Source organism: Trachinotus anak, unplaced genomic scaffold, assembly GCF_046630095.1.
Source record: "Trachinotus anak isolate AG129_WGS33_773 ecotype Australia unplaced genomic scaffold, CSIRO_AGI_Tana_v1 ptg000003l, whole genome shotgun sequence".
NCBI lineage: Eukaryota > Metazoa > Chordata > Actinopteri > Carangiformes > Carangidae > Trachinotus > Trachinotus anak.
This window is the reverse complement of record NW_027273854.1, coordinates 6,668,834-6,683,233: the sequence shown is the minus strand read 5'-3', so window position 1 is coordinate 6,683,233 and position 14,400 is coordinate 6,668,834. Positions and strand designations below refer to the sequence as shown.

At 39.7% G+C, this 14,400-nt stretch overlaps 2 protein-coding genes across 6 annotated transcripts in view; one reads left to right on the top strand and one right to left on the bottom strand.

Annotated features, from left to right (window-relative positions):
- mrtfbb (myocardin related transcription factor Bb) overlaps positions 1 to 14,400 on the top strand; it is a 76,213-nt gene that overhangs the window by 232 nt on the left and 61,581 nt on the right. For 3 of the 5 annotated variants that reach the window (XM_071470297.1, XM_071470287.1, XM_071470329.1), the window contains exons 2-4: positions 74 to 111; positions 6,233 to 6,270; positions 7,438 to 7,492. The gene's annotated coding sequence lies outside the window, so the exon portion shown is untranslated. The remainder of the gene's footprint in view (positions 1 to 73; positions 112 to 6,232; positions 6,271 to 7,437; positions 7,493 to 14,400) is intronic. The other 2 variants (XM_071470312.1, XM_071470305.1) reach the window with 1 other exon arrangement.
- igfals (insulin-like growth factor binding protein, acid labile subunit) lies at positions 136 to 3,597 on the bottom strand. Its single transcript, XM_071470368.1, has 2 exons — positions 3,476 to 3,597; positions 136 to 3,312 (listed from the first exon to the last, which is right to left on the bottom strand). The coding sequence occupies exon 2, from the start codon at positions 3,305 to 3,307 to the stop codon at positions 1,574 to 1,576; it is 1,734 nt and encodes a 577-aa protein (XP_071326469.1). The 5' UTR covers positions 3,308 to 3,312; positions 3,476 to 3,597; the 3' UTR covers positions 136 to 1,573.

Sequence of the window (14,400 nt, the reverse complement as noted above, 5' to 3'; positions counted from 1 at the left end):
CCCGGTAAACAGTGCACTCAGCAAGCTAGCAAGCTGGTTAGCTGTTAGGTTAAAGTTGCTAATTTTTCTACAGGTGCTGTGTCAACCGTCAGCCAGCCTTTTGACAGAAAGGTAACGTTACATGTTTTCATGATGTTGTATTTGTCTTTTTTTTAATGTGAAACTTTGCCATGTTGCTAATTCACGGGAGAAACAGAGCTGTGTTGACGTGGTGCAATATGGACTCAGTTGGTAGTGTACTGGTAATTGTGAATAAACTAGGGTTAAGGTTAGGTTAACCCGCTTTGTATAATGCAGTAGAGATCAACAGCACCACAGACTGCAGCCTTCAAAATGCCACACTTGATTCAACATCCCTTAAACACAGTTTCAACAAAACCCAAATCTTCAGGAAGGGAGGATTTTTTTTGCAGGGCTGTTGACTGTGTTAGTTTTAGCAAGGTGTACCCAATAAACTGACAACTTTACTGTGGCTTATGTAAACCTATTTTGTAGGTACATGAAACAATTTTAAGAAAGCCAGGGCACACAGTTTTTTAACGCATTTATTGCACTTTAAAGGCAATTTCCCAATAGTGCATCTATTTAAAGTGACAAACATGGAGTTTAACTACACTAAATAATACACACATCTACAACATACTTGAGGACATTTTAGTGTCTGAGCTGTGTATATATTTTTCTTCTACCAGTAACCATCCAGCCCAGTCACATAAATAATTAAATAAAGTGTGAGTTACAGCTCAGTGACTTAAACTTAAAATTTAGTTAAATTACATTTCAGTTTGTTGCTCTCAGTTTTGCGTAAGTGTTTATGGGGCTCCCAGAAAGTCACCTGTGTTTCCATTTCAGATTAAAGACCATGTTGCATTGTTTTTCAGCCTTTGCAGACTTGTCATGTCCATTTTTACTGCAATGACCACATCAACAAAAGTGCTATCATATCGTTATGTAAATTTGATATTTTCTATGTTCAAGGGCATGAATGGAGGTTAAGGTGGTACAAACTTTAAGGTATTCTAAAGATACTGTAAAATGCATCACATTTGGATTTATCCAAATTTTTTAGAGAGCTGACATATCAAGCAACCCTCACAGTGGTCAAACTCAGCTCTTTACAGTCCGACTTATTCTCTAATGTCAGTATAAACTGAATCATTTCAAAGCATTTGTTGTGGATTGGTTCCATCAGATTTTCCCCTTTCTGCACAGAGGTGACAATTTATCAACAGTCATCACATTCTCCCACAATTAAACATTACATTTAATATGACTCCATAAAGCTGAAGAAAAAGAAATAGTGGTTGGTTGGTCTTCTCATTTAAGAAAATTATTTGCTACCCTCAAATCTGAAGCAAATTTTTAAAAAAAAGTATACAGGCTACAGATGGAAACAGTCAATACTATTGATGTGAAATAAGAATCTGAGTCACACATCAGCAATCCATTTTCTTGAAATGAAAAACTGAGTGAATTTATATTGTTGAAAATATTACAGGTTTTGTAACAGTTTTGTAATATTCTGTGCTGTGTACCAACAAATCCTCTAAACATGACTGTATACTGGTTCTGCTTAGCAGCCTTGGAAAAATTCATTTTCAATATCCCGTAGGTCCTGACCAGCTAGACGTGGTGGGCTGGTGCATGTAATGTTGTTGTATAGGGTGATGGTTGTGTCAGGCTCTTCGCCCTCGGCGTGGGTCTCCACTCGCCGAGGTATCACCAACGGACTCCTCAAGCTGTAGTTTCTTAGTGGGAGGGAGCTGCAGTCACATTTCCAACGGTTCCCAGACAGCAAAAGTTTTTCCATATTATCTGGGAAATCAGGGACCAGGTTTGTCAAGGCATTAGCTCTCAGGTCCAGAAAGCGCAGCCTTGGAAGTACCTGCTTTGTACCATTTTGCAAAAACTGTCGACATTCATTGTTGGACAACAGCAAGTACTCCAAATTCTTGAGGCCAGAGAATGTGTGGGTTGTGAGAACCTCCAACTTGTTGAAACTCAAGTCCAGTCCTGATAAGCCAACCAGATCTACAAAGCTCTGGCGTTCTACCACAGAGATGTTGTTGTGCTGCAAGAAAAGCCTCCGTAGACCAGAGAGTCCAGTGAAAGCTTGAGTTGTGATCCTTGTTAGGCAGCCTCTGTCCAGATGAAGGCTGTGAAGCTTTGGCAGACCTTTGAATACTTGGTCTGGCAGACTGTGAAAGCAGCTTCCAGATAGGTTGATGACAGCCACATGAGCGAGGCCTGCAAAACTGCCCACTTGTGCCTCCTGCACTTGGTTGTGGTCTAGCTCTAAGACCTCCAGATGACAAAGCCCTTCAAAGATCCTTTCCCCCAGTGCTCGGATCTTGTTGTAACTGAGGCGTAGTTCCTCTAAGTACTGCAGATCACGGAAAGTCCTGGGCCTAATTCCAGTGATGGAGTTGTTGGAGAGACGCAGCACATGAAGACTGAGCAGGCCATAGAAAGTGTCGTCATGCAGAGAAGTCAGTCTGTTGTTTGTGAGATCCAACCATCTGAGCGACTTCATGCCTGCAAAGGCTCTGGGTACCACTGTCACAATGTGATTCTGGGCCAGGTACAGCTTTTGCAGTTTAGTGAGTTTAACAAACACATTAGCTTTGATAACCTTGAGGTAATTTCCAGTTAGATCCAACTCTTTAAGCTCAACAAGATTTTGGAAAAGCTGTGGCTGCAAGTAAGCAAGTCTGTTCCCTGCAAGGATAAGCTCTCGAAGACCTTGCAGGTCATGGAAAGCTGTCTCAGGTAAGACCGCTATTGAGTTCCAACCAAGATTGAGAAGCCACATGTGTGAGAGTCCTGCAAACAGTCTTTCCTCAATGCGAGTGAGCTGATTGTTGTGCAGACTGAGTGAAGCAAGATTAAGTGTATTCTGGAAGACTGTACCTGGTAACGCACGGAGGGCATTTCGCTCAAGGTGAATGTGTGCTAGCGACCTAAGTCCTTTGAAAACTTGAGGGTCAAGTGTCACCAGCTGGCCATTCTGCAGATTCAAAAAGTCCAAGTTGGTAAGATCCTTAAAAGACACTGCTGGGAGTGTGGTGAACAAGTTGCCATCCAGCCAGAGAGAGTGGGTGGATGGTGGCATGTCCGACGGGACTTGTGTGAAGTTACGAGCACTGCAATACATGTTGAGCTCCAAGGTGTAGTCATCGTGCAGGCAGGTGCAGCCCTTAGAGCATGGAATAGGCTCCTCAGTCCCCTTCTCTCCAGCTGTGTCGGGGTCTGGCAACACCAGTGATGTTCCCAGTACCCACAACACCAACAGCACAATGGTTTGCATACCAGCTGTGGATAGAATAATAACATCAAAATATAAATACTCCATAAATTCACTACAGCATACAGAATGCTGTTAAAATGCAATGCCTAACAAGTGTTGTAATTTCAGTCTTTATTAAGGTAATTTTGAAATGCTTTCATGTTTAAAGGCCTAAATTATATTGCTTACCTTAAATCTTAGAGGTCTTGATTTAAAGTGGTTGGGCTGCATATACAGAATGACTGAACCTATGTGCAAATGTTTGTATGCTGAAATGAAAGTCTGACAAGCCCCCAAACCTTTTTTTTTTTTTTTGAGTCAGTAGCACTGAATGAGTACAATTAACCCATTCATTTCCATTAAACCTGTGCTGCAGGTTGCCAGTAAGCTTTCGTGTTCTTATCAGAATTTCCTGTTTTGTTTTCTTAGATGATAATTAACTACCATCGACTTTGATAATGTCAAATTCATAACCTAATGCTTTAATGACAATGAAGTCTGTAAAATGATAATATACTTTTTCTTGCCTTAGTAAGATACCAAGTGATTACTTAAAATCTCTCAAATGTACACGTAACTAATTTATTCTTAATATATATATATCACACATACAGTATTGTCATCCTATTAAGGGATTATATCTAAGTGGCCTTTGGTGTTTACTAAAGTCAGGGTCCTGTCACTGAGTGCATTTACTGTAGATTTTGACCGATACACAGTAAAAAAAAGAGATAAGCTGAACCCAGTGCACTACACCCTTGACTGGCATTTCAAGTTTTTCCTTTTTGCTCAAAATTAACCTTTTGACAAAGGAATATTTGAGACAGTTTGATAAGAGACAGAATTTTATTTCACTTCCCCCTTGCCCTCACTAAATAAAATCTGTTGTATGCACATGTCTGTGTCGTGACAACATCTTTATGTGAAAGACTTAAAAACTAAAATGCAAGTGTCATTTCTCCTTCATCCGCAGGAAGAGGTCAGTTCCAGAGGTCCATTTCCTAATCGATTATTGTAATGACTAACTTTGTGTTTACTCTTCTTCTTGGTATCTTGGTTCTTTCAGGCAACCATGAACTGGTCATGCTCTAAAGGACAACCGAATCCAGATAACACTGTGTGCACATGAATTTCATTGACTGACTTGCCAACACTGGATTTATAACCGTATGAAGAAAATATATCATGTCAGACAGTTTGACTGATGCTGAAGGAAGCTGTAATCATCTGAAGACTGAGGAGAACAAGTAGTTTAATGAATTTGAATTTTTATCTCTCTTGCCAGTAGAGAGCACTGCTGGTCTCCTGTCATATTTAGGCCCAACAGCTTGATTTGTCTTTTGTCTGAAATGGGTCTCTATTAAGCTTCCAAAGAAAACATAAGGCATTAAATAGTTGTTAGTAGTATGAGCGGAGTGATTTTTTTAGATATAGATAGAGGTGTAGTTCTCATAGTCGGTTTCTTGATGTCTTTGGTTAATGCTTATAGGTTGTACTGTTTCAACAATGAAAGGAAGCTTTGCTTTTATCATGTCATACAATGAAGAACAAATTATTTTACTAACATGAAGACGCTGCAGTTTTCACTGCTATTTCTGTCAAAAATCTTCCATACTGAACGCGTGCCACACTGAGTTGTTTCATGATTGTTGTCCCCCTGACAAACACCTCTAATTGGCTCATTCCCCAGTACTCAACCAGACACAAAGGTTTCTAGGTTTGTCAGCTGCAGTGGGCTTCCTGAGTGGAGGAGAGGAGTCTTAATAGTAAGTGGCAGGAGCCTGCTGCTGTGGCTGGAAATGTTTGACTGGACTGTGCCATGATTCTGGAAGGATAATTTCCTCAAATAGTTCTGGATACATTTTGTGCTTCCTCAGCAGTGGTGAACAGGCCTGAAAGGCATGATGTCAATCTAAATTGGATGGATGCGCGCTGATCAGTGCTGAAACCCATCATACTGCCTTTTTCACTCTACCGCTCTGCAAGTAAATGTCAGAGAATTCTTGACATGTAATGCCAAGGAGGCCCAGTACAAACCTTTAGGATCCATTAAAACGTAATCTGTACATAATGGCCCCCCAGAGCAATTCATCTGCTGCTCTGTTAGGCCTGTTTCAGTCACTTAGTGCCTCTCGTGTTGAGAGACATGTTTAAATTGCTGTCTATCAACATCACTCTCAGAAATCAAGCAGGTTTAGTATTCTTCAGGTTTTTTTAAGTGTAGATAATTCAGTGAACTTCCTTTTTTCGTTGTAAATATATTAGATGTCAAAGTCTTGCACAGATTAAAGACACAGAAAACAGACTTGATCATGAAACATTAATAAAGCTCAACCTTAAAAGTAGGATTATGACTTGGACGTTAGTACCCTTTGTGTTTGTTTTGTGTTTTTGTTTAGGCTGCTGTCCAGGTATTTGTACACTGTTCACGGTCAGAGCCGATTCACCTTTGATACCATACAACGTTATTTTGTCAGCCAGAAAACACTGTATGATAAACCAGTGCTAAAAAGATCTACTGAGGTATTTCCTACTTTATTTTTATAAAGCAAATGCCACAGTATAACCCTAAGTGAGTCTCAGATAAGTACATTAAAGCCGGCAGCTGAATGCAGTAAACTCAACCTGTTAATGAAACAGCTTTATAATTGACAGCCCATTAAGCAACAGATTACTCCTCCTGTGCTGGTGCAGTAGGACTCTGGATATGCATAATGTTGGTCTCATCTGTTGCACATAACATGGTGGATAGTGGTGCATATAGCTGCAGGAGACAGGAAAAGACGGAGGGGGCACTTTCTTTTCCCTGTTCTGTTGCTTTAACAGGGCCCACACATCTCACTAAGAAAGGGAAAATGCTGGAGGATGGAGCTCTTTTCTTATTCTCTGCTATTACTAAGTGGAGAGGCTTAATTGAACTAAATTCTTTTCTTTGTCCCTACACAGGCTGAAGGCGGGAACAATTCAGATCCAAGTTAAGAAAGGTAATTTCAACAGGTTAAATCTGAATATGTTGTCATGCAGACAACAGCTTTAGTTAATACTGAATGCCAATGGGCTCAGTCAACACTGCCATCAGCTGGCAGATTGTTGGACTGTACAAACTATAATTTAAAACTCAACAAAGAGAAACATGTCTATCTTGAGGAAGACAGCTTTAAAACAGGGCTGTTCAGTGGCCTTTCACCCATCGGGGTGATTGTGGTTCAGTGCTGCTCTGAACCACAGTGCCAACTCAGCCCTTTGACAGCCAAAGACCCTCAACACCCCGCAGTGGCTATTAATAACACTCCGAGCTCACAGTCAACTTGCTGCTCTCTAAGAAGAGAGAGAGAATCCATTGGCTTTGTCTCGACATCTGGGAGGTGGCGGAACTCACCCACTGTTTCTTAATTGGTTGTGATCCTTGTGACAAGAGCAGATCATTGCTTCTGACATGTACCACTGAGACAGCAAAATACAGTATAATAATTTTAATGAATACTTCTGAAATACATAGTATTGTGTTTAAACATTTTGCTAACCTCTAAACAGCCTGAGCTTCAAAAGGCTTAGTGTATGTGGATTATGTGCCACAATAAGAAAAAAAAAAAAAGATATACAGAACATTAGCTTTTCTTAAGAAAGAAATCAGTTTAATCTGTTTCTTAACATTAGAAGCTTGCATCCCAGAGCAATGAATGAGAACGTTAGCGGTTTTTATAGTCATTTATTAAGAGAAAGCTTTGTAGTTTTTGCCTTTATTTTTTTGTGTAACATTTTGTTGTGTACTTCGATTCTCCAATTTTTGAGTTTGCATGGCAACATTCCCTTTTATGTGCCTAGTTCTATATGGCTAAACAACAAAGATTTAGCTTGAAAGCATGTATATGGGCTGTTTTTTTCTGTAAAACACCCTGATGAAGGCCCTGTGTCGTATACATTGGCTGAATAAAGATCAAACTCTTCTAGTAAATCAGTTAGCATTTCAGAGTTCAGGTTTTCAATAACGAGGGTCAGTGGTTACTGTGTAATACTGACTGTAGCAAGCTGTTAAAGAAATTCATTTTCCTCAGTTAACTTAAAAATACCTCATTTGAAACTCACTTTTTCTCTATCCTCCTGTGAAAGTGTACACAGCAGTTTCACTAACACTGATTAAACTTTTGCAGAATAACCTTGAACACAGCCAGAGAATGTCAGCCTCCAAGGCCTGGAAGAAGAATGGTGAGAGACTTTTCACGAACTCAAACACACCAAAGTCTGTCTGAATTAGCTGGCAGGCTTTGAATCATGGAGGAGACCTGGATCCCATTCAGAGGCAGAAAGAAAAGCAGCTGATGAATCCCAGGAGAAACTCAGAAACTCCATAACCCCTTTTAGCTCTCTCAATCATTTATTCATTCATTTATCTGTGTCACATGGCCTAAGCATGACAAACCTTTATAACTGAAGGACGCAGTCAATGGTTTATTTTTTTTCTTATGTGAGAAAATGCAGACCCACACTTATAGCTTGACCCAAAAAAAGGGCTGTGTATGAAACTCAAGACATTCATTTGAGATGCCTTGCACTTCATCTGAATGCCATTTTAAAGGGTGAGGATTTCACTTTCCTCTGTGTGTTCAGGTGAAAGAGTGATTTTTGGTGGCAGTGTCATCCACGTTGTCTTATATTTGGGCCAAACAGGAAATACATATACATAGCAACAGTCTCAGCTGAGGCAAAGCCAGTGAAGTGTCTGCCATGATGCTGACACTTTTGAATGCTTGTTTTAAAAGTAGAAATCTTGGTGTTGCAGCTTAGTTGCTTAGCTCCATAAATCACACCAAAATTTTACCATAACTCAGCCACACATCTGGATCAATGCTTCACATCAGTTCACATAAGAATCTCTCATCTCTCAAGATCTCTTGTTCCAAGATATAATCTTTTTTGTGACACCTGTCAAAAAAATCCTTAATATTTATCTTAAGATGTGTTAGCTGGGTCTCTTTTGTACTCGTGTCCGTAAATTACATTCTAAAGGAAACATGTCAATGATGGAAAAATGATGCAAAGTTTGAAATCATCAATAATGTACCAGATCAATGGTCTTGTCAAACAGGAGTAAGAAACATTAACACATGGCAGCATTCTTCATCAGCAGTTCCTAGAGATTCATTTTTTCGCATTTCTGTGTCACATGTTTTCTGGATGACAGAATGTCCTTGACAGCAGCCATGATTTTAGTCTGTTTCTTACAATCCCCAAACAGTGAGTAGGCAGTCTTGAAAAACATCTCCATGTCTTGAATGTCTTTCTACTCACAGCTACAGTAGTACGATACTTTGGGTGGCACCTTTACTGCTCTGCAGCTACCTGAGAATTTAGTTCTCGCAACGTTGCGTTTCTAGTTCACTCTTGGCTCGGAAATCCCTCTCTGGGATTTATACATGGTTTTGAAAAGAAGCACCGGAGAGCCTCCTTTAACGACGGCAGTCCTAGCTATCTCAAAGACATTGGCATGACAAAGAGCAGAAGTAGTGCAGTAAAATATTATTTTGCACATTGTGTGTTATACAGTGTGCCCTTAATACCACATATGAATAATGATAATACATACATACATCATTACAGCACAAAAAAATCCATAAATCTGAGAAATTCAGGACAAAGTGTCAGTTTCCTAACTTTATCCAGGTCAGCTCTGTCCCCTGTCCACTCCGTCCACACTGAGCAATGAACTGGTTTTTCTCTGTATCTCAGTGAAACTTATTGGTCATCTTTAATGTCTGAGGAGGAAACATTTAAGATTTGGAAAAAAAATCAGAGAGCAACGTGTAAATCCCACACATAATGCACCGGGAGTGTGCAGGTCATTAGTATTCGTTGCAGATCATGTTATGTTACATGTAAACCAACCCCAATTCCTCAAAACAATTTATTCTATGGTGACCCAATTGTTTCAAGTTCATCATAGCTAAACAGGTAAAAAAAAATGTGTGTCATTGCAAGGTGATAAAAATGGTTGTGTGTTATGAACCTGTAGCCCAGGGCTCCTGTTCCACATTTATGATAGTAGAGTGAATAAATGTGGATAGAAGTGTAGGTCAAAAATAAAAAATAACACTGTGCCTGTGGGATGTGGGGAATATTTTAATAGTTCCTTTTCTTAGACAGGGATTGTAGCACACAGATATCAATTTGACAAGGTTTTATTGTAAAGACAGAGTCCTTGTTTGGTGATGAACTTACTTCAGACTTCACAAACTACACCAGAGGCCATTGTATGTGCCATAGCTGAGTCTCAGCAGCTGAACAAAGCAACAGATTTTTTCCCCATAGATCTACATGACAAAATATCCGCTACAGCCCCTCAAACAAAGACAGTTTGAGGGTTCTTAGTGAACAAATGTGATAAAAGCATTTGAAAGCTGAAGGAGGATGATCCCATTGTTAGGAAGGCCTCATAAGTTTACTAACAACACATTCTTTTGTCAGATTTCCTTTTCTTCAGATCAGGTCATTCCCCTATTAGAATCTGCTACCAGCAATGGATAAATCAATTATTAATTAACTAGTCCATCAGTAGTTTCACTGCAGAAGAGCTCATTTTGGATGAAGACGTGGGTCCCGCTTCTGCCATTTGGATACTGTCGACTGTTAATGTTCCTGTGGAGAGATATGAGGCTGCTTCAATCTGTCTCATTTCATTTGGGCTGTAATCGTCACAGTTTTGTTGCCCTCCTACAACTAAATGAATAGTATAGGGGCGTCTTTTTTGTGTTAGTCAGGTTTTATAAATGCCTTTTATGAGTCCTTATACAAATAAAAGGCCTGGGTCTACTGGTCAGTGTATGATGTGACTTTGTGACTAAGCTCAGTCTTCAGAGGGTCTTTGAGAGGCCAGCAAAGCAAAGGTGAGAGGCCTCTTACCCAATGGATGTGAAAGAAAAAATTGAGATGAAAAGGTGCAGCCAGTCTCCAAGCTCAAAGTGGCAGGAAGATTATCAGCCATGACAGTGAATGACAAGAGAATGAAAAGAGGAATCAAAATAATGTGTTATATTTAGATTTTTAGTCCATCTGGGAGTCTCTTTCAGCTTAGTTCTACTGATACTGATAAAATTAAAAGTTTGCCAGCGACTGTTGCCTTTATCATTTTTGAAGTCACTGGGATTTCCAGAATAATCTGGGATCCAGTGTAATTTTCTCGTGACCCAAAAGGTTCCCGACCAAGTAGTTGAAAGTCACAGAGCTTTATTAAACCGAAACTGATTTTACATTTCATCACCTCGCTCTCTGCCACCGCGAAGTTTTTGCATGACATTTCTTGATTAACTGTCAAAGTAAGAACTTTGCTCTTCACTACGTCTGTTTCCAGTATCTGACTCATCTGAGTTATTTTCCACTTTCAAGCCTCAAGCCGCCGCTGAGTACCACTTAGCGATGCTCCCTGTGCAGCAGTTTATGGAATCATTAGATTTACACTCATCTTCCGTCTTTGTGAGATTCCCACTCGCTGAAGCTGTAACTCCTCTTGTGCAATTTCTGGCAAGTAGCCTCCGAGGGACTCACTGATGGAGACTAGTGTTACAATGTTAGCAATGAGATGTACATTCAGTTTAATTGAAATGTTAATCACGTCTGATAGTGGAACCTAAAGCCACACTCGAGAAGAGATCTGGGAAATAAATGAGTCACTGTAGACTCATGACCCACCTGGCAAAGTTGCTGCTTCACTGAGCTGTTTAATAAGGATTTGAGACACTAAGGCAGCGTACCTACTAAGGAGGACAGTGGCCTTATCATCTTAAACAGTCAAGGCATGAAAGCTTGTCCTTTGCTCTTAGGACTGATTGAAATGACTCAGGTAATCAAAGATAGTTCTCAGAAGCGATAAGGTCTTTTAAAGCAAAACTTTACTTCAAGTACCTGTCATCAGTAGCACTGATTTAAAACAGATTTTGAAAAAAGGTATGAAAAGAAATGAAATATCTTGTGGTTGGAAAAACTGTTTTTCTTTCAAATGATCCAGCTTGTAGTGCCACATTTGACCTTAATGTGAGGCAGTAGCTCAGTTGCTACAGCTCAACCCTATTCATGTGTTTTATAAAAGCCAAGAAAAAAGCAGCACTGTTGAGATGGGGCAGGCAGGATGTAGATGCATAATGTGGTTTAGAGTGACAGTAATTGAAACTTGAAAATGGTGTTTGCAATTTGACACCAAAAGCAGAAAAACATCCAAATAAATACAAACAGAGATGGCCTCTGTTAAGGATTCCTTCCTTCTAGGCAGCTGTGTTTTTCTCCACACTGTCCTTGAACTTCCCTGTAGACGTCTAATATGTGATCTCTGTTAGAGAGGCATCAGTGTCATCGTTGTAGATAAACCAGAACTTCAGTTTGAAGGGATACGATGACCACAGATTGGTGGTGGAAACTGAATTGCATCATATTCTGTATGTTAAAAATATATCATCCCAAATTGTTGCAAACTTTACAAAAGTGAGACTTTTGCAGAGATGATCCTGTGAGGGTAATCGGCGTATCACAGACTTTTAGCCCAGGAAAACAGTCCCTATCCCAAAATAACGTGACTTCCCAGTGTCTTTGTCTGCTGTGGAGTCATCTCTCTGAGGAGCTCCACATTCCTAATCTCTGTGTGCCTCCTTTCAGAAACTCTCAGATTTTGCTCCAAGCTGCTTCGCTTGCTTTTGTAGTGCCACAATGATTTGGGCTTTGTTACTCTGCAGTGGCTTGTGGAATGGATTCATTTGGAGCATTGAGAGTCTTTTCTATCCCTGCTGATGTCTATTTATGCGAAGGGAATTTCTCCCCTATTAACCATCTAGCTTGACTGCAGTACAGTGGAAATTATGATGAGTGATGTCTTCCCCTCCTTTCAAAACGAACATAGTTCCCCGTAGAGTTTAGTTTTGTGATTGTGAGGAAGGATACACCAGTATTACGCTGTGTCTGCAGATTAGAGTATTTGTTCATTACGTTGCTAGTTACAAGTGGTAGAGTGCATGAAAAGCAGAAATCTTTCAAACACAGATATTAGACCTCCACTCCACCTACTCCACTTTTCTTTCTTTTAAAAACTCGCTGCCAGAGAAAAACGATACTCCTCCAGTCAACTCTGAAATCCTTTTCCAAATAACTGAATCATGAATGTGTGGAAACTGAACCTCAGCTCCAGAACAGTGAAATACATCGACATAAAATGTAACATATCACAGGTGCACCTGACGCTGCTGCTTTATCATGTAACTCCACAGCAGCAGTTAAGGTGCCAGTAAGAAGCTGAAACGTCCCCCATTATCCCAGATAATGACTCAAATTTAGTCTGAAAGTTATTACTTGTTTTTTGATAAGCAGCAGCTTACAAGTAATCTCTGTGGCCAGAACCACAGCCTGTCACAATCTAGTTCCTCAAGTCAGGGACTAAGAAATTTCGACAGCTTGTCATTTGACGCTTCTCACTGGGCTCCTATTTTCACTGTAGTCATGGACGACACTTGGCATAGCTTTTCCTTGAGTGTGTATGCATCAATGAAATATGTGTTTGTTTGTGAATGCATCTAAACAGTTTTGCATTTTGATGACAAAATCAAACTGATTCTGCAGTCGGGACTTAAATTAAGTGATTTAATAAGGTGTGTAAAACTTACATATGGCATAGTTTTACTCCTAAAATTGAATCCTTGTTGGTAGCTGTGGTAGCAGAGATGAAGATGAGAAGATGAGATGAACGGAGTTCATAAAGTGAAGTCTTTTGCTTGCTGATAAATCTCCCCTGAGCCTCTGAGCAGGTTTGTTTCCAACCCTGCAGAGTCAGCTGTTCCATTAGCCTGTTACTGGATGTGGTGGTGCAGACGAGGGTTGCAGTCTTAGTGTAGATTGTGTGTGTATGTGTGGTATAGTGCTGATGGGATCATCACTGGGCACGGAGAACAGTTCTGCCAGAATTTACTGCACAGTGTGTCTGACAGGACTTTTTTAAGTTAACCTGATAACTCAACTCTCATGTCAAATTAGCTTTATTTATTCATTCATTGCTTTATTTTGAAGGAGAAATCACATTATGAATGACGAGAGTGATAAAAAAATTAATAATAATAAGTCATTACCACGACTTCTTTTTTAACGGCTACAACAGAATTTATAAATTTATGGTCTACAGGCTGTTAATCAAAGACCAGTCTGTCACTGTCACTGTGACTGCTAAAATGTGGCAACACACACTTTTAACAACTTTTGACAAAGTTTGCACAAAAAGCGGAACAATCTGTCGCAACACATTACAGAGGCTTTTATGTAATAAATGTATGCAGTGGCAGTGGACAAGGGCTGCCATGAACTTCTCCTCTCCCAGAGGACTCTTTCATTTAAAAACTGAGGCACACTTCATTATTTTCTCCAGTGCATTTCTCAGTATGTAAATTCAAAATCACATTTATTTGAACTTATTTTCCCCCTATGGACTGGTTGTTTGTTATTGTATGTGAAAGGTGTACAAGCATTATTTCATGTTTGAAAAATAATGCAGCTTCTTTTTAATGTCATTGTGGTAGGATCAAGATTTACACCAGGACATGGCTTAACCCTCAGTCTGACTGAATTAGGTTATTGTGCTGATTTAATTTCCAGAGGGATCCACTACGGTGGTAGGAAACATCATTTGCTAATTAACAAGAATGTCTCCTGGCGTTTTCAAGAAAATGACAGTGCTCCCAGAGGCATGTTAAAACCTAAGTTCTGATAGAAAACACGGCTGTAAACAGGAGTGATCTGCAGTAACAGGTCCAACATAGATTGAAACAAATGAAAAGGGTAGTTTATGTTTGGCTGTGTGGCTGCAAAAGATGAACTGAATCGATCGTAAAAATGTGTGATACTTTCCCAGTGTCGCATCATATTCTGTGGTCAAAGTATTTCAATAATGTTCCTAAATCCCAAAACATATTGTGTTTGAATTCCAATGCAAAGCTATACTCCCAAACAGATAAACAAAGTAAAACCTTTGTTTCTGAAAAAGGAAAAAACTTATAAAAATCATCCTTCATTTTCTGTTTTGGTCTCTTTTGTTATTGTGCTGTTCTACTGCTGTTGTTCTTTTTGTTCAGTCCTGCAATCCACTTATCCAT